Genomic DNA, 17,644 nt, shown 5'->3' with positions numbered 1-17,644 from the left:
GATACCACGTAAACGCGTACGTGAGGTTTGACGTCGTGGAAGAACCGGTTTAATAATGTGATCTTCTTGGTTTGATGGTTTTCATGCAGCTGGATAAAGTCGTGTATTCATGAAAAAGTCCTAGTCTTATTTTAATGCGGATAACTGTTCACAGTCATAGTCTACGCATTGCTATTCTTTTTTATTATTATTATTATTCTTGTTTATCAATTTTTTCCTCTTCCTAGCAGTACAGATACGATCCAAATGCAGATAGCTGCAAAGGGAGACAGCTGAGGAGCAACAGGTAGCAGCAGGTGGAGGTAAAATGATCTCCAGCTGTATTTTTAAGATGTATAGATAGACATCGAATAGACAAACTCTTTTTTCCATTGTTGTCCCTCCTGTCTGCCAAAGCCATTATTGTTATTTCCCAAACACAGACCAAATGGCGAATAGCAGCTGGAGGCTGTTTGCTTGCTTAGTGCTGAAAGACCATTGCCAAACAAAGAGCGGAATTTAGGTCAGCAAGGATCTTTAGCTGTCCGGTTCAAAGTAAGTCCTCAAACCGGACTACTAGTAGCTCACAGTCTTCCTGTACAAAAAGAAAGAGAGCGTATCGCCTACACCCTCTGTCAGTTCAAATGTTTTACATATCAGGACATAATAAAAAAAATTATCTAGTCTTTAGCAGCTCTTAAAGTTAAGTAAGTGCAACCTGAAATGAACAGGCGAACATGGCATTACACACATAGTACCCATGACATATGAAGCAATGGTTTTCTCTGTGGAGAAGTTCTCACCCACTCTTTCATATAAAATTTGCTTCACGGTTTCATTTATGTAGAGCTCGATTCCCGCCACAGTGTTTCAGTCAGGCTGAGGCCTGGGCTTTGACTGGGCCACAGCAACACCTTGATTCTTTTCTTTTTCAGCCATTCTGTTGTAGATTTGCTGTGTGATCAATACTGACCAAGCTTCAGCTGCTGGTCAGAAGGGCTCACAATCGACTCTAGAATCTAGAGCAGTGACTGCGCGGTGTCTGGGTCCTGTGGCTGTAAAACAAGCCCAGATCATTACCTCTCTGCCAGCGTATTTCACAGTTGGTGCAAGTTGTTTGTGCTGATATGCATTATGGTCAGGCTGCTCCTTACCCTCATAATTCCTATAAAAGCAGTTTGGGTCGACTTAATTTTTCACACTGCTTCTGCATTATGGCTTAACTGTCATAAAATAAATAATGACAAAGTGTCTTATATCAGGGCAGCATGTTCTCCTTGGGTCTGCGTGGGTTCCCTCCAGGTACTCTGCTTCCTCCCACAGTACAAGAACATGCAGTTAGTGGAGTGAGGTTAATTGGGGAAGCTAAATTGCCCAAAGTGTGAATGTGAGTGTGAATGGTTATCTCTGCGTTAGCCGTGTGACAGACTGGTGACCGGTCCAGGATGTACTCCACCTCTCACCCCAGAGGGGATAGGCTCCAGCCCCCTACAACCCTTAATTGGATAAGCAAAGTGGAAAGATGGATGGATGCTATAATATGTCATGTTTGCCACTTCATATGAGGTTGTATTTATCTTAACTGTAAGGTCTGATAAAGACCAGATTCCTGTCCTGATATGTAAAACCCTTGTACTTTCTTTTTACTATGACTATACACGCACTTAAAAAAAGCTGTGTAATCAAATGGATTTGTGGTATACTGTATTTTGTGACACACACACACACAAAACCCCCCAACATGTCATTTGTCTTGCAGTAAATTAGATTGCTCTAGGACTACCACTCAACAATTACAACCTCTTTATTCTAAAAGCTGTCCAGAGTCCTTACATGGCGGGGCTTTTTGTGGGTGAAACAGCATCAGCAGCACTATTATAACTGATGTCATCGCAGGCATCATCGTTCTTGCCACGTAGTCCTCTGGAACAAAAACGTGTCAAGGTCTGTCTCATTTTTCCCGGACAAAGGTAGTCAGACAGCATTCTTTTTTTTGAAAAGCTCACAACCCGCTGCAGTGCTGTGGCACGGATGTGATGCATGTGGGTTTTGGAGGCAACTGATGTTACGTGTCTTTTCTGTTGAGCTCAAACTGTACATAAAATATATACATAAAGTTATTTTGCTCTTGCACAATATTTCTAATAAATTTTTAAAAAATTCATAAAATTACAAAGATGTGTGTACTTAATATGAAATGTGTTACAATCAAATTGCATTTCCAACCTGTGTACACAGCTGCACACATTACTTTAAACTACTTTTAAAGGGAAAACTAATCACAAAAGGTCTTTAACCAGATAAATACGTCAGTATGAAGTGAGAAATAAAGTATCAGAAAGACTACGCTGGATGATTAATCACAAAAGCCTACTACAGGCAAATGGCAACCACATCCTTTAACCTATGACCTCATAGGAAACCATAACTGCCACTGATGATAAAAATGCAGAGTAATGGAAAAAAAAAAAAAAAAAAAAACATAGGTTGGTTGATTGGGTTAGGAATTATGATTTTTAATTTACTGACAAATGTGTCTAAGTTTATGTCCTGGAAAGTGATTTCAGATAATCTCTCTTTTGGCACTTTATGAGCTGCAGGACACAATCCAACAAAAACCTCAGAGTTGCAGAAGAAGCATGAAAATCATTTAAAAAAAGAACAATCCATTTTTTGGTGCATGGTCCTTTTATCTGCATGAACATTTACATACACAGTCCTGAGGTAAACAGGTTGGCACAGCCTTATAAAAGACCAAACAAATATCTGACTTCAAATCAGCTCAGCAGCATCAGGAAAGGGTGCACTTTACAGTTAGGTAAGGAACAAATGACAGCTCACATTTCCATGTTACACAAAAGTTAAGAATCAAGCAAACTACTATTAGTGTGGATGAAATAGTTATGCAGTGTTTTGAGTTTTAATCCAAAGTTATAACAAGTAAACCTAATGCTGTAAAACAGGTGAGTATGCAAGGAGTGTGTGAGAGTCAGAACCCCAGCTTGTAAATTTATGCAAAATGAATCCACTATAGATTTCAGTCACACGCTGGCATAAATGTGTAGGATTCAGTTGGTCTTTTCTTCTCTGGTAAATGTTAGATGATCCAAAAACCTCACCAAAATTTCACCCAATCCACTTATTCATAAACGTGACAATTTGCAGTGTTTTGAAAGGAGCATTGCAAAAAAAAAAATTGGCATTTAAAGGAAGATACAAACAATCAATTGTTACACAGTGAAAATGCAATGAAAAATAACCATAATGAGTTATTACATTTGACCATAAACAAACGTAATAATAGGATGATTCTTTTTTTCCCAATTTTCCACAAGTCTCAAAGTGCAAAGCAGCCTCAACAATCCTTGACGCTGCACCTGAAACCAGGGGTGTCTGCTTGCAAGAAAACCGCCTCTGATCACAGTTTCAGTGTTTCTAAGAAAACGTGAGTTACAACTTAACCGTGTGGCTATTTTTGGGTTAGAAAGCTGAACTTTAAAAGATTCATGACGGTAAATCGTACCGATTTTCTGAATTTGTAAAGATGGATACGTTTTTGCCTTGTGACGTTTTAACCGAGATGCCTTCAAGGGTTTTTTTTAGTCATTACACATACACACACATACACAGTCACAGACACTGCTCACATAGTAGCAAAAAAGCAGAGCACGCACAGGCGCACACGCACGCACGCACGCACGCACGCACACAAACACACACGCACTCTTCATCAATGCAAACTGTATTCACTCTTAAAATTCCCTGAAGTGATTTCCAGTAAGAAAGAAAATAGTTTTTAAATTAACCCAACTTCCTGTTCTTCAACAGCCAGCATTACATTACCGAGAAGCTCTGGTAGCTAACACCACCTACTGGCCATGTAATATTCTACTCTCTATCAATGAATGCCTAAACAGTACTTGTTAAAGTGAAAAGGTGCAATATATACTAAAAATGCACTGCATTGCATAACAACCATAGCTGAGGACATTTTTGGACCCTTATCTACAGTTTCCTCTGGATGTACTTCATATGGGCCCACAGGAGCAAAAACTACAGGTTAGGTTTAGGTTTACACATTAACAGCCTATCCTTTTAGATTTATATTACTAAGTTTAGTCTCATGAGATCAGAAGCCACACCTCAACCACCATTTCCTGTACCACATGGAGCAGAATCTGCAAATCTTTGACTGAAAGGTAAATATAGACCCTTCAAGACAGGCGTAAACATGCCAGTTGTGTCACTGAGGGCTCCCTGTGCTGTAGGGCAGTGAGGGGCTCTGAGGCACACTCCATCCAGAACCTGACAAGATACCAGTGGCAGCAAAGTTCGGGATCAGCACAGCTCATGGATTTGTGTTTGGTCTGACATTAAGAGTCTGGGATTTGAGAGGGTTGAGTCCTGTCACTGTCCTCTGTGCATGACTGCTGCTGTTTTTCTCTCAGTTCTTCTACTCCCTCGTCCTTAAGAAGCACCTCGTCATTCTCCAAGACAAACTCCAGGGTGCGCCCGCTAGCTGCTCCCCCCTCCATCTCCCCCTCCTCTGCCAGGCGGAGTTTTAGGTTCATGCTGACGTGTTTCTCCATTTTATCTGTAGTACAAGGACAGACAACGACACACGTAAACAGGAGAAGAGCTCACATCTGCAGCACAAACTACGTTTTTCCATATCATTTCATTTTGTCCTCAACTTCAATTCCATTTTTATATTACCCTGAATTAAAAACAACTGAAATAGTGAATCTGCACTTTGCTACCAAGTAAAACAATAATAAAATGATGATAGCTATATGTTCTGGGTCAATTTGGGACCAACAGCTATGTCAAATCCACAAGAAAATACATTGTTGTATGCTACATAAAGTTTGATTTCTGTATTATGTCAGAGGAACCATGACGCACAACATATCCTGTGTAGTTAAAACATCTATTAAAGGACAGAAGCACAAAGGCCTTCCTAACCTTCACAGTGTCTTTTAGACACTATTTGATCAAGTATATATCTGGTGATATTCTATATTTTTCACCTTTCAACAAACATTAAATATATAAAATCAATAAAAATGGTAAGTGACAGATGATAGTAAGTATTTTCTGTGAGGCAGACACTTTTTCACGTCTATTGTTAACACATTGGTGAGTCACATCACAGAGATTATACACCCAGCATTATCTTTACTACTCTTCACTGCATGAATTCTGAAAACAACGCTATCTAATTTTCTTCCTAACCTTTACAGTGACTTTTATAAAACATATGATTAAGTATAAATCTGATGAGTCTACATCCTTTTTGTTTCCAACAAGCATTAAAAATCTGAATAATATTTTCCTTTGATTCTGTAGACCCTATTAGGGGGTCACAAGCTAGTGTATACCTGGTGTTAGATAAACGGGAGGGCAGCGGGTGTAAAATCTGTGCCAAAATCTATCCACTGTGGCTCCCCCACAGGATATTAGAGACCTATCACCGGTACCACATGAATTCTAAAAATAGTCACCGGCTCCCAGCCAGCTTTGAACAGGGTTCGTGCCAAATTATCCAAGAGACTCAAAAAGTTGGACAGCATTTAAAAAAAAAAAAAAAAGACCAACCAAACTATAATGTCATTTTTTTAACTGTTCATGGGATTTGCTGACAATACCATAAACATATTATATCTAATCTAATCTTCCTCCTGATGCTCACCACGTCCGAGCTGCCTCTCTTTGGGCAGCAGCAGCACATCCACATTGTGATGTTTCTCCAGGGCAGCTGTGAGCACGGCACCCTCACGGCTGAACAGGAAGACTAAAGGCAGGGTGATGTCTTCAGTGGAGTCGCCATCTCCAACCATCTGGAAGAGAGGGGTTTCCTCGCTGTTGCTTCCTTCACGGTGGTCTGAGGAACAAAGGCGTATGCTGAGCTCATGAACATCTTTGAAGTCCACTCATTCTAAACGTTGAGAAATACTATAAGAGCAAATGATTTCAGCTCAACTGGTAATGACTCTCACCTATGAAAATAGCTCCTATGGCTCCTGCCTTCTGTAGCCAACGAGCCTTTGCAGCAAACATGCAGTCACCTCTTAGTGCCAGAGCGATGTGGCCTTTTAGGCCCGCTGCATTGTCTATGGGTCCACACGCAGTGTAGGGGGAAGCTTTCACTATGCTTCCCTTCACCTGCAGCACAAGAGTTTGTTTTAATGTGATTTTGTCTTTGCACGTTAGAGAAAAGAACTAAACAAGACCAAGAGAACAAAAATGCATACATAAATTATTAATTTTAATTAGTAGTTCATATTATATCAATTATCTCAGATTGTAATCTATTCAAACACATTGTTGCAATGAAACACATGTTTCTGTCTTTGTTCCTGAAAGCTACACTAGCTTTGACACCGATACTATGTGGTGTGTTATCTCACCCCATGCTCCTGCTTGGTGAGGTCCATCCCAAATTTGGCAGGTCCTGCAGTGAGGACCGTCCTTCCCAGAAATGGTGGGGATATGAGCTGAACGACATGAGGCACCACAACCTCCTCCTCTGGTGCCTGGCTCAATTCTGCTACAAGTTTTACCCGGTAAACTCCTTTATGCTCCTGCAGACATCATTATTTAGAGACCCAATTGAAAACAAGAGCTGGTCAGGTCAGCCATTCCCAAAGTCAAGAGTGCTGCAGCACACTTAAAAACCAGAAATACCCATGTGGCACCAGCCAATCTTCACTCTAATCAAAATACAAGACAAACTGATGGATTTCCCTGAACATTTAATTAAGAAAAAAAAAGAAAAAACACACGCACACACAAACAACACAGACTGTTGGCTATAAATTGCTAATGCTACCTAGTCATATGCAAAATGTTAAGGAGTGTGACTCCACTACCACTGGTACACAAACATCAACACAAGAGCAGTAAATTTAGGTTAGTGTAATGAGTAATAACACAACCTAACCACCTCCTATTAACATTTTTAATTAGGTTGTAGTACCTATACAACTGGCACATACTTTGGGAATCAGTGGGTTGGACCATTAAAATACATAACTTCACATTTAAACTAAATCTCAGGCAGATTTTGCTTTAAAAGAGTGGACCGTTATAAGACAAGTATAACAAACTAGATAACTATAATGGAAGAAAATATACTCGTTGATCCGCAGAGTTTGGACAGTGCCTCCTGGTGGAGTATGAAAATACTGCAGCTGGAGCACTAATTCATTTACAATAATAAACTAAATCAATTTGAATTTAATTTGTTTTACCAATGGCATTAAATATTGAAAAGAAGTATTGTATAAAAAATGGCTGTGGAATTAAAAAAAATTACATGTAATTGTATATTTTCGGACGTATTTTTGACCCTGAACTCATCATTTCAGTTCATATTTAGAGTACAAAGTAAACAGTGTATACCTTAAGCCTTCCAGTGTCTCCCATATTGGCTTCGTTCAGTGGAGTGAGAGAAATGCCCATGCTTTTAAAGAACTCCACTGGCTCCATGCCATTATCGTGGAGTGGAAGTTCAATTTCCCTGCAAAGTATGAAGGCAGTCAGGTAAACAACTTCACAAATCCACCAGAGAATTTACTCTGGAATCAAAAGTCTCTTGCAGCTGGACACACCTGATGGGTAAAGGGTGGAAAGCTCGTCCCACCCCAGTGAGGTACTTGTATCCGTCCCTGATGGTTTTGGCAAATGACGGGTTGTTTGGGAATAACGTCTCAGTGCTGGGACAGGAGTGTGTAAACAGATCTTCTTCTTGAGAAATACGAACAGTCTCCTGAAGAACAAGACACACCTTTAAATAAGTATGTACCTACTATACAACTATGCCAGTGAGTTTTGCTGTTAACTTCTAAATATACAGCACTGTCATATAAGTGAGACTTACAATAATTACAATATTCACTAAATTAAGATCACCTTCCTTCTCTGTTACAAACCCAAACCTTTGTACTAAAAAACAAAACAAAGTTTGAGATAAATTAGACTGGTGGCATGCTGCCATCCTCATTTTCTTCAAATTTCTGTTATCACAATATCAGTATTAGCACTGTCAGATTTAGTAAAAATTTGACAGTGCTAATGTGAGACATACAAACAAACCAGGTAGCACTGTTTTTGACCTCCTTTTTGCCTCAATTCTTCATGGCACTCATTCAATTAGGTGCTGGAAACTTTTCTCAGAGATCTGGGGCCAAATTGACATGATAGTATCACACAATTACAACAGATCCGTTGTCTGCACATTGTGAGATTATTATATTATCTTATGCCACGTTAGACCCCTAATTAAAGATTGTGAAATTATGTAGTTTTAGTTTGCATTATTCTCCTGACTTAGAAGAAGGTGATAACTATTACAGTTATTAAACTGATTTGTATTACATTAAGCTGCTGATCTATTGTGAATGAATGATATTGTTTTATGATGCATTATACTGCTGAGGTATAAGAAATACTGTTTTCAGAGAGTCATGGCCTTATTCGTCTGATTAGAAAAGAACAGAACACACTGCACAGGAAGCCAAGGTCATAACTTAGACTCACTGAGAGAGAGAAAGAATGTGGATGTTTAGCTTTTATGACTAGGTGGAGGGGGGCTGAAGCTATAAGAATCTGAGGAACGCTCAGACACTTCGAGATCAGGCGGACACCCTCCCGCGCTCATCTCCCCTCCGGATGGTTTATGCTCATAAAGTGTTGAATTGTATGGAATAAAAGATTGTTGATTGAGCATTTATACACCGAGTATTGTCCTTCCTTCAGCCCAAAGATCAAAAGAATTGGGAGGATTTAACAACATCAATGATGCAAATCTCTGGTTCCACCACATCCCAGAGGTGCTTTTGATTGAGATCTGGTGACTTCGGAGGAGTTTTGAAAACCGAGAACTCATTCCAGTTTCAGGTGATCTGAGCTTTGTGACATGGTGTGTTATCCTGCTGAAGGCAGCCATCAGAAGGTGGGTACAACCTTGCTCCATTTGAGTTCAAGAAGACAGTCGAGAACAGGTCTACGTGACTAAATCTGCATACAACCCTGGAAGTGATTCTCAGCAGTACGTGTTGACTATAGACAAGAGTATGAGTACCCGGTGGTGAAGATATTAAGAAGGTCACGTAGGCAACTGCAACCTGGAATATCCACAAGCAACCAGCTGTCAGCTTCAAAAGCATTTCCAATGGGCACTTCACTTTGTGGACGCAGCTTTAATGAATTGAGTTGTTGACATGTGATTGCCTGATTAGATATCCATGTTAAAAAGCAATTTGACAGGTGGACCTAACAGAGTGGTTGGTATACACAAGCTTGTATAGAAAATAGAGGAAGATAACATTTGCACTGGTGTTTGTGACAAAGTGAGCGCTCTCACCGTATCGTTTCCTGGACAAGGTGGCTGAGTGGTGGAAAGAGATATAGGCAGGAGGTGAGCCTCTGTAGTGAAAATGTAGCCGTCCATATCAATTGGCAGGTGACTCTTCTCAGAAAACATTAGGTACAGGTATTTAAACATCTCAGCCAGAAAGAACGAGTCCATCCTAAACACAGAAAAGCCCACATATATAGAAGAAAGAAAAAAAAATCAGAAGGAGAAAAAAAAATGGTCACATCTGTTTCTGATACTTAAGGTTACACTTTTCAGTTTTTAAATGTTCAGAACAGAGTTCGCCTCACACAGTACCTGTCTTCATGTGTCCCTGTGCGGACATCTTGCACAGCAGCAAACCCGCAAGGCACTCTGGCATAGGCATTGAGCTTTTCCACTATGGATTGTCCCACTCTGAGGTAGTAGGGGTCACCAGTGGCCTGCACACATCAAAATATAATCTTACCTACATGTCCTACAGGATAAGCTCTTCATATCCTTAAAAGGAATAAAATACTTGTATAAATTTGCCAACTTTTAACAAAGTTGAACTTTTACAACCAAAGGAAATGCAATATATTTAATCAGCGACACTGGTAGTGACAGAGATTAAACATACAGGGTTACCTTATAGAGGTAGTAGGTGCTTTCTGCAAACTCTGGTCTCAGTAGGTGTTGACCCCAATGAACTCTGAACTCTGTAGTGAAAGCCTTCAGTGAGATGAACAAAAAACAAAAGAGGTTAGTACCACTTTTCTTGACTGCTGAAATGTTCTGGGATACAGAGGAATACAAATACTGAGTCATTACCTCTGGAAGAAACTTGTGCTGTTTGGTTACTTGGTAAAGCATTTCATGAGTTTCAATGGCTGGTTTCAGATCCCCTCGCAAAACCTATATAAGCAAAAGCAGGACTTTAGAAACTATAAACAACAAACTCTTTCACTATTAAAAGAGTCAATATGATTAACTGAGCACATCTTAAGACCTGCAGGCCAGGGAAGAATGCCAGGAGAGAGTCCATCCAGCTTCGCACACTCACTGTGGGGTTGTGCATGTGTACATTGAGCAGCAGGGGAGGCTGACTGATGTACTTCATAATGGCACTGTAGTGCTGTAGAGGAAAAACCAAGAAACACAAATAATTACTGTAGTGTTTTCAGCTCAAACACTATAATATGACAGACTGTGTGAGACAATGATGTTACAGCAAGGAATGCTTACAACGTTGAACCTGTCCAGAAAGACATTGTCTCCCAGAAGAATGTACGCCTTCATCAGGTATTCATAGTATGAATCGATGCCAGCACCAACTCCACTGTCTGCAAACACAGAAGCGACAAGACTCAGTAAGGCTCGATTTCCACTGCTTGTGTGAGAACCTGCATGATTCCAGTGCTGTCGATGTTTGTGTATCTTTGTGTTTAAACTGCCTCACCCCTCCGGACCCATTCTCCATTGTGGATATTGATGACAGTCCCCACCAAGTCACTTCCCCTCTGTCGCCTCTCCCAGAGGACATCCAGAGCTTTCCTTGCATGTTCCTGTAAAAGTATTACATGCTTAAACTCTTTGAGGTGAAAACTACACTCAGCTATAATTCCTAACATGAAAAAGTAAAAAAAAGAAAAAAAGAAGGAAGAATAAGGTAATACCTCAAACACAGAGTTTCCTGACAGCCTGCTGAGGGCAGCGAATTCCAGGATCATTGTTCCTGCACATGCTGTGCAGGTGTCGGACTCGGTGCCTGTCCGGGAAAGTGGGTTTAGGACACCGTAGCGCAGATTTACCTGGTGAGCCAAATACAGCAAAAATTATATCAGTTACTGTGCAAAATGAGGAACACGTTTGTTGTTTATTAGTGCCTAATTTTGAAGAACTAGATAGCATATAATGAATCTGCAATAAGGTTTGTGATATTTAACAATAAAATAAGCACTACCTTAGGATAGGGAAGGCCACTTGTGGTGTTAAAGGCAGGCAGTAATCGATGGCCCAGCTCTTTGGCCATATGTAGGAGCTCGTCACGATACCATTGCATCCTCTCCCCACGTTGCCGTAGGAGGTCAGCCATCACATGGCCCCCTAAAAGCCCACTGGGAAGAAGAAATACTCAGGATATTTCTTTCCAGTGACAATAAAACGATGTACTGATGTCAAAAAATACTACAATTGGAATAATGAGCCAAGAAAAAAAAGCACTTCAAATAAAGCCGTTAATACAAATCTAAGGAAAATAACAAAGGCTGTATAATATATTATATATACATAAGATTCATACCCTAAAACTCTGATATTGGTCTCAAACACTGACACCACCACATCGTTGTCGAGGCGTACATCACTCACAGCCTTCTTCACTGCCTCCTCAAACTCATCAAGCTTGTTTAAAACCTGTTTAAAATTCATGTGAGCGAAAGAAATAATTGTTCAAAAACACAAGCAAAGCAATATTGTTTTTTTATGAGAGGAAAATCAAATACTTACCACCAGGGTGTCAAGGGTGTCAATCAGAGTGAGAGAAAACCTAAAAAGATGGTGGAAACGAATATTATGACATGTCGATAGCTAGCAGAGTGCAGCATAGCTGGTGTCCTACTTTCCACTGATTCAGTTAAATTTGTAATGACTCATGCTGAGTCTGAAGCTAAATGTTACATTATAAAACACGTGTTGTACATAGATCTGTGTATGGCACTCCAAGATGCCGATTTAATGCCTTCCTGTTGGTTTTATTGCTTAAACTGGCGGCTCATTCAGCATCTCTTTTTTTTTTTTTTTTTCTTTTTGCCTGTCCCGTTTGGCTCTTTTGCCATCAGAATTGTTGTCTAAAGGCAAAGAAAGATGCCCAACGGATTTACTTTACCAAATTGACCATCCCAGCCTTGCCGTAATGGTCCATTTGATTCACCTTTTATTGTTTCTTTTATTTTCACTTAATGAATACGGGACAGACTTGACTGGGGGAAAGAAGGGGAGAAAGAAAGAGGGAAAGAGAAACAGCTGAGAAGAGGGACGGGGGAGAAGGGCAAAAGACAAAAACCAACAGAACGGGCAGAGAAGAAAAAAATGCATATATCAATCACCTGGATCACCTGCTGAAAGAAAAAAGAAAACAAGCAGAAGAGAACAAGAGCAACAGAACAAACAACACCACAATGATACATGGGAATACGACAGCAAATACCAAACACTAAACACCACTGTGCAGCACACAAGACCAACAGAACACAGTGTGCTTTGAGGTAGGAGCCAAAAAGGGTGTAGTTTGTGGGTGTGATCACCCGTGTGTACACCTGTGAGCATGGACGCGCTTGTTTTTTGTTTTTTTAAAAGGTTCCTTCTTGTAATAATCTGCTAGAGGGTGTGGGGGGGGCCACAGCCCCGTCCTCCAGGGCATGAAGCAGGTATGGAGGAGATCAGAACTCCAGACATCCAGAGGCCCCCAGAACACAAGAGACCAAGGAAGACCAACAGAGGGGCAGCCGCGCCACTGTCCCAGAAAGAGCTGAGGAGAGTCCCAGATGAGGGCTCACTCAGCAGCCGCGGAGCAGAAGCCAGGGGGAGTTGCAGTGACGCGCCCGTGAGCTCCGCCGGCAGCCAGCTGCGCCTGAGTGACCGAGCCCCAGGCCGAGAGGCCAGGGGCACCCCACCTCCGAAGTGGCCCGAGCGAGCCCCAGGCTCCAGGCCCCGATAAGCGGCCGCCAAGGAGTGAGCCGGTGTGTACCTGGACGCCCATCCCCGGACACAGAGAACCACCAACGCACCGATGTCTGAGGGAGTCCGCCACTGGCAGGGGAAGTGGTGGTAGGGGGAGATAGGCCTCCAAACCTTGGAGGGCCTGAGATGTCCCCAGAGAGGTGGCGTCTGACACCCAACCTGACATATAGACACAGACATACAGGCACACACAGATACAAACATCCATTCCCACCCTCATGCTCTCATATGCACTTACTCCACACTGAACCAACGTGGAGACAGACATAAAGAGACGTTGTACATAAGATCACACTCCCCAAGCGTACTGTACAAACCGGGTCTAGGTACCCTTGCCCCTGGAGGGGGGAACTGCACCCAGACCCAGGTGGTGTTACCCTTTTCCCTGCGGTGGGGGGAGGCAGACCGCCCCGACTCCGCAGCAGCAGGAAGGCCCCACACTCCAGACCGCAGTCGGACAGCCAACTCCTCCTCCTAGCCCCCCCGCTCCAGCAGGTCATTCAGCATCTCTGAATACTAGGGTATTTTTGAAGAGAATAGCAGGGCAAGACTATAGTTCCTGTCTTCTTTAAGGATGCAAAATCATTCTCAGAAGCATTAGACCAGGTGTGTTGACCCAGGGTGATATGTAAAACCTGCAGGACCAGGCCCTTGAGGCCTGGAGTTGGACACCCCTGCATTAGACAAATTAGACTTGGCATGCAAAACATTTTGCACCCTTGTCAAAAATTCCTTACTGTGACTACTTCAGCAAGCAGGAGATGAAATGATCTCTAAATGGCTTCAAATTGAAAATTAAACATACTTTTCATAGAATTTTAAGCACTGTGAGTATCACTTTTGCCCTGTCGATTTTAGGAGTGAAAGAAAGTTTACAAAAGAGATCTTAGCTGTCAGATAACTTCTAGATATCATGTAGCTTGATACAGCTACATCCTGTTCAGAGTCATTTTTAGAAAAGTATTGGTGATACACATTTTATAAATACTTTCATTTTATTTGTAAAGTGGGGGTAAAAGTGTTTCCACAAAGCTCTTTTCTCAAACAACAGGAATGGTGATGGTCAAGTTGTGGTCTGGAAAAGCAAAAGAATTACTGCAAAAAATACTCACAGGATTCCTAGAAAGCCGAATCAAAATTGTTCTATGACTGCAAAAGACCTTCAGGAAGATTTATCAGGGTTCTTATCATGCAGGGTAGACAACCCCCCCCCCCCCCCCTTCCCCTCTCTGTTATCTTGTTGTCCTTTCAGAACCTCAGCAGATAAGAGATGATGAAGTAATCTTGCTCAAAATATCAAAAATATCTCATCTCTTACTTTATGCCATTTGGAAATCAGGTCATCTTTTATCTGCTAATCTTAAACTGCTCACACTCAAACCTTTGCTGCAATACTTTGGTCTGGCTGCTGCTTGAAGGAATTTAAATGTATATGCTTTTCATGCTCCAAATGTCAATTAACGATTTACTTACTTCCCCAAGGAGTCATCTATGTCCCCTCTGTTGGGCTCCTGGCCACGCACTCTCCCTCTGCAGCTTAGAGGCATCAGCTCATCGGCTGGATAGGCATATTTCTACAACAGAAACAAACATTTGCCTCCATGCTTTCATTATCATTTCACATAAAATGTTTCATTGAGGAAGGATGGGTGGAGATCAATAGCTTATACACCTCCCACTTCACCTGGCACATACAGTGTTAGTTCTCACTCAACAATGTCCCTTAAGTTTTCCATCTAAATATTCAAACTATTAGCGGACTCAGTTGAAGAAATCTTTGACAGTTTAACTAAGGAATGTACTTGTTTAAACTCCTTTTAGTGATAATTTTGCGTCTTTATCGCCCTTTTACATGCAATAATCAGTTAAACATTAGCTGCTCTACCTATATTAAATATACACTTAGATTAATTTATGTTAGGTCACAAGGACATCTACTTTTTACTTCTACCACACACACTTTAGGTCGTACGTGCCTCTTTGTCCAACTCTGGTTATCCTATAAAGGCACAGGTGAGTCTGACCCTCTCCAGCATTACTAACAGCAACCTCAACCAAATCCAACATGCTTGCTTGCATTCACGTTTCCAATTGGAAGCAACTGACTCGTCTTTTCTCTGGACTGTTGCAAAAAGCAAACATAAACTTACTGGTAATTACAAATATTATGCTGTAACGAACACCTTACCATGTAACTGCCATAAGCGTGATCAAACATTTCAACAATCTGGTCCCTGCACAGAAGAAAAACAAAACGGGTAAAGACGCAAAAGTTAAATGCTTTCAATAATTTTACAAAAGCGCACTCACTGTTTATATGTGAACATTCATCACCTGATTGCGCCCTTTTCCTCGGGTGTCATATTCTGGCTCTCTTGACACTTTCCCCAGCAGAAAAGACTAACGACCAGGAGAGTTTTCCACATCATCCCTGTGGTAGAAGCAGAGGCCGATTCCCAGCACTGTTTGTTTCCAGTTGTCCTCATGTAGCTTTGCATCATGATAAACTTTTAACAGGGACAAACAAAGCTCCTGCTCTCCGTCCAGCGCCCACACAAAGTCAAACAGTGGAGCTGGCACAGCTGTCCTCCTTTAGAGTCCAGGTCATCTTCTCAGAGAAATGGCTCTGAGATGCCGACGTTAGCTACCTCCAAGTTCCATGTCCGTATTTACAACCCGGTTTCTCTGTAGTTCATCCTGTGTTGTTACAACCATCACATGCCCTCAGAGCACCCCAGATGACCGGTGTTCATGTAAACAAGGGACAGCAAGTGACGTTAGCTTCCCTGTAAAGGAAAAACGAGAGTAAGCACGAAGCCCTGGTTAAGCGCAGAAAGACCGAACAGGTTTAGTAGTGCACTTGTTTTTAAAGGCGGTAGTCTGGAAAAAATAAAATAAATATTAAGACGTTACCAAAGTGATGTCACAGTGAAATGGGGTGGCTAATTCTCGCTAGCCATGATACTACTGGGAGGTTCCCTGTTGCTAGTCGGCTATCCAGCCGCTAGTTCGGCAAAGCTATTTAGTGAGCTAATGAGGTCGCTCGTTAAAAAATAAAAGTGAAACAGGCCAAAACATACTCTGGGATTAAGAACGAATGCTCCAGTCGCCGTATTAAATGAAAACGAGTGCTAAACAGCTTTTCTTAAGGGCCGCTGACACGTCTCCAAGTGTCACTATAGTACTGAGCTGTCAGAGAGCTGACAGGCTTTGTCGCTACCCGGCTATGGTGGGTAAATTTCTCCCCGAGTTTAGCTCTCAGGATAAGTTGGTGCCACGTAGAGCATCTGTTTTCCTTTCGCCCACCTCTATTTCCTCTAGTTCATCGGGTTATAGTTAAGATTTCAGAAGGATAAAAATAAGATTATGTTTCACTCACCATGTAACAGAGGTCAGATTGCTATAACAGCAATCTTCCTTAAAGGCTTTAATTAGGGCGAAACAGCAACCTCACAAGGTAGGCGGTGTCAGCGAGGAGGCCTTTTGTAACGTCCCAAAGACTTTGATGTATTTACGTTTATATAAATTCACACTTATCAGAAAAATAGATCGATGCACCATGCAAAAGGAAGGAAGTAAAAATCATGAGATTTTACATTTCCACGGGAATTACTTAGAGCTCATGGTGGAAAATATAATCTAGATTATATTTTTAAAAAACAAAGCACCCAAGATCCATCCAGGAAATGCAGCCTAATGCCTGCTTTTTTCATGGTCCCTTTCCTAATAAGGTCTGTAGTGTCTCCAGTTTACCGAAAGATGTCGCAGCTGTCTCCTTTCCTTTTCTTATCAGCCTACTTCCACACATCACCTGGAATTTACGCATTTTTTATAGATATAGACATCTGACCACAGGATGTTTCCATGCATTAGCTGTTGCTGCTATATAATCTCACTTAAATCAGCAGTCCCGTTTTCATAGTGGCACACTCGCCTGACAATTGTGGATGCATAAACCCGCCTGGTGCGCCTCAGGAGGCAGGGCATCTTTGAATTTGGGCTAGGCTGAACTAAGCCCACGTGCTCCTCTCTGTTTTGCTTAATAATAAAACATATGGTTTCGCGTGCCTCATATTTACTAGGTAAATACATTTGCGTGCATAATTTAATTTTAGCTGTGCTGAAAGAATATTGAATATTAAGGATGTAGGCTAGATAAACATCTGTAATCTCATTAGGCTGCTTAGGAAATTATGCGATAAGGCCAAAGCACATATTCATCCTGTCACATTTCCTTCCTCCTTCTCTCTGACTCATGTTTTTACCCTGCCATGGACTTTAGACCTGCTAAAAAGTTTGTTAGATTGGATTAAAAAATGTAACTAAATATATTTACTCATATGGACATTACTTTAGAAGTCGTACTTCATATTTTCTCACTGTTTTAACTCTACTATCCCCCCTATTTGATCCGTTTATTTGCTTTGGGCTTAACGAGTACACAGATCTAATCAACACATACTTGTTAGAAAACGTAACGACATATATTTTAATCATACTTATGGGAAATTTACATAGATATAAAATCAAAGAGAGGATCTGCAAATTACTGCCTATAGATAATAGGTGTTTAAATAGGGTACT

The 17,644-nt window shown here is 41.2% G+C and overlaps 1 protein-coding gene across 2 annotated transcripts; it reads right to left on the bottom strand.

The window, feature by feature from the left end:
- Nucleotides 1-2,605: 2,605 nt before the first annotated feature.
- On the bottom strand, nucleotides 2,606-16,497 carry LOC146705676 (ER degradation-enhancing alpha-mannosidase-like protein 3). 2 transcript variants are annotated; one of them, XM_085463442.1, is made up of 21 exons: nucleotides 16,440-16,497; nucleotides 15,395-15,846; nucleotides 15,249-15,294; nucleotides 14,534-14,634; nucleotides 11,828-11,867; nucleotides 11,622-11,734; nucleotides 11,283-11,436; nucleotides 10,996-11,130; nucleotides 10,779-10,884; nucleotides 10,565-10,662; nucleotides 10,329-10,454; nucleotides 10,151-10,234; nucleotides 9,968-10,051; nucleotides 9,656-9,780; nucleotides 9,347-9,512; nucleotides 7,593-7,750; nucleotides 7,384-7,501; nucleotides 6,390-6,563; nucleotides 5,979-6,144; nucleotides 5,672-5,863; nucleotides 2,606-4,573 (listed from the first exon to the last, which is right to left on the bottom strand). In XM_085463442.1, the coding sequence occupies exons 2-21, from the start codon at nucleotides 15,559-15,561 to the stop codon at nucleotides 4,353-4,355; spliced, it is 2,574 nt and encodes an 857-aa protein (XP_085319568.1). In that variant the 5' UTR covers nucleotides 15,562-15,846; nucleotides 16,440-16,497; the 3' UTR covers nucleotides 2,606-4,352. The 2 variants fall into 2 exon arrangements, with proteins under 2 accessions (XP_085319568.1, XP_085319567.1); XM_085463441.1 differs by lacking the exon at nucleotides 16,440-16,497 and adding an exon at nucleotides 15,974-16,278.
- Between the last annotated feature and the right edge of the window lie 1,147 nt (nucleotides 16,498-17,644).

The sequence above is a fragment of the Copadichromis virginalis genome, linkage group LG7 (assembly GCF_057382275.1).
Source record: "Copadichromis virginalis isolate Kocher_CV1m ecotype Utaka linkage group LG7, C_Virginalis_male_GT1.1, whole genome shotgun sequence".
Lineage (NCBI taxonomy): Eukaryota > Metazoa > Chordata > Actinopteri > Cichliformes > Cichlidae > Copadichromis > Copadichromis virginalis.
The sequence above is the reverse complement of the archived record's forward strand: the minus strand, read 5'-3'. Positions and strand labels throughout refer to the sequence as shown.

Bases quoted from the DNA above. Each gene is read 5' to 3' on its own strand.
- LOC146705676 (XM_085463442.1), bottom strand. From the start codon at position 15,561: ATGATGCAAAGCTACATGAGGACAACTGGAAACAAACAGTGCTGGGAA. The intron at 10,235-10,328 runs GTCTTAAGATGT...TTGCTTATATAG, and splicing joins CATTCTTCCCTGGCCTGCAG to GTTTTGCGAGGGGATCTGAA. The intron at 4,574-5,671 runs GTGAGCATCAGG...CTTGTACTACAG, and splicing joins AGAGAGGCAGCTCGGACGTG to ATAAAATGGAGAAACACGTC.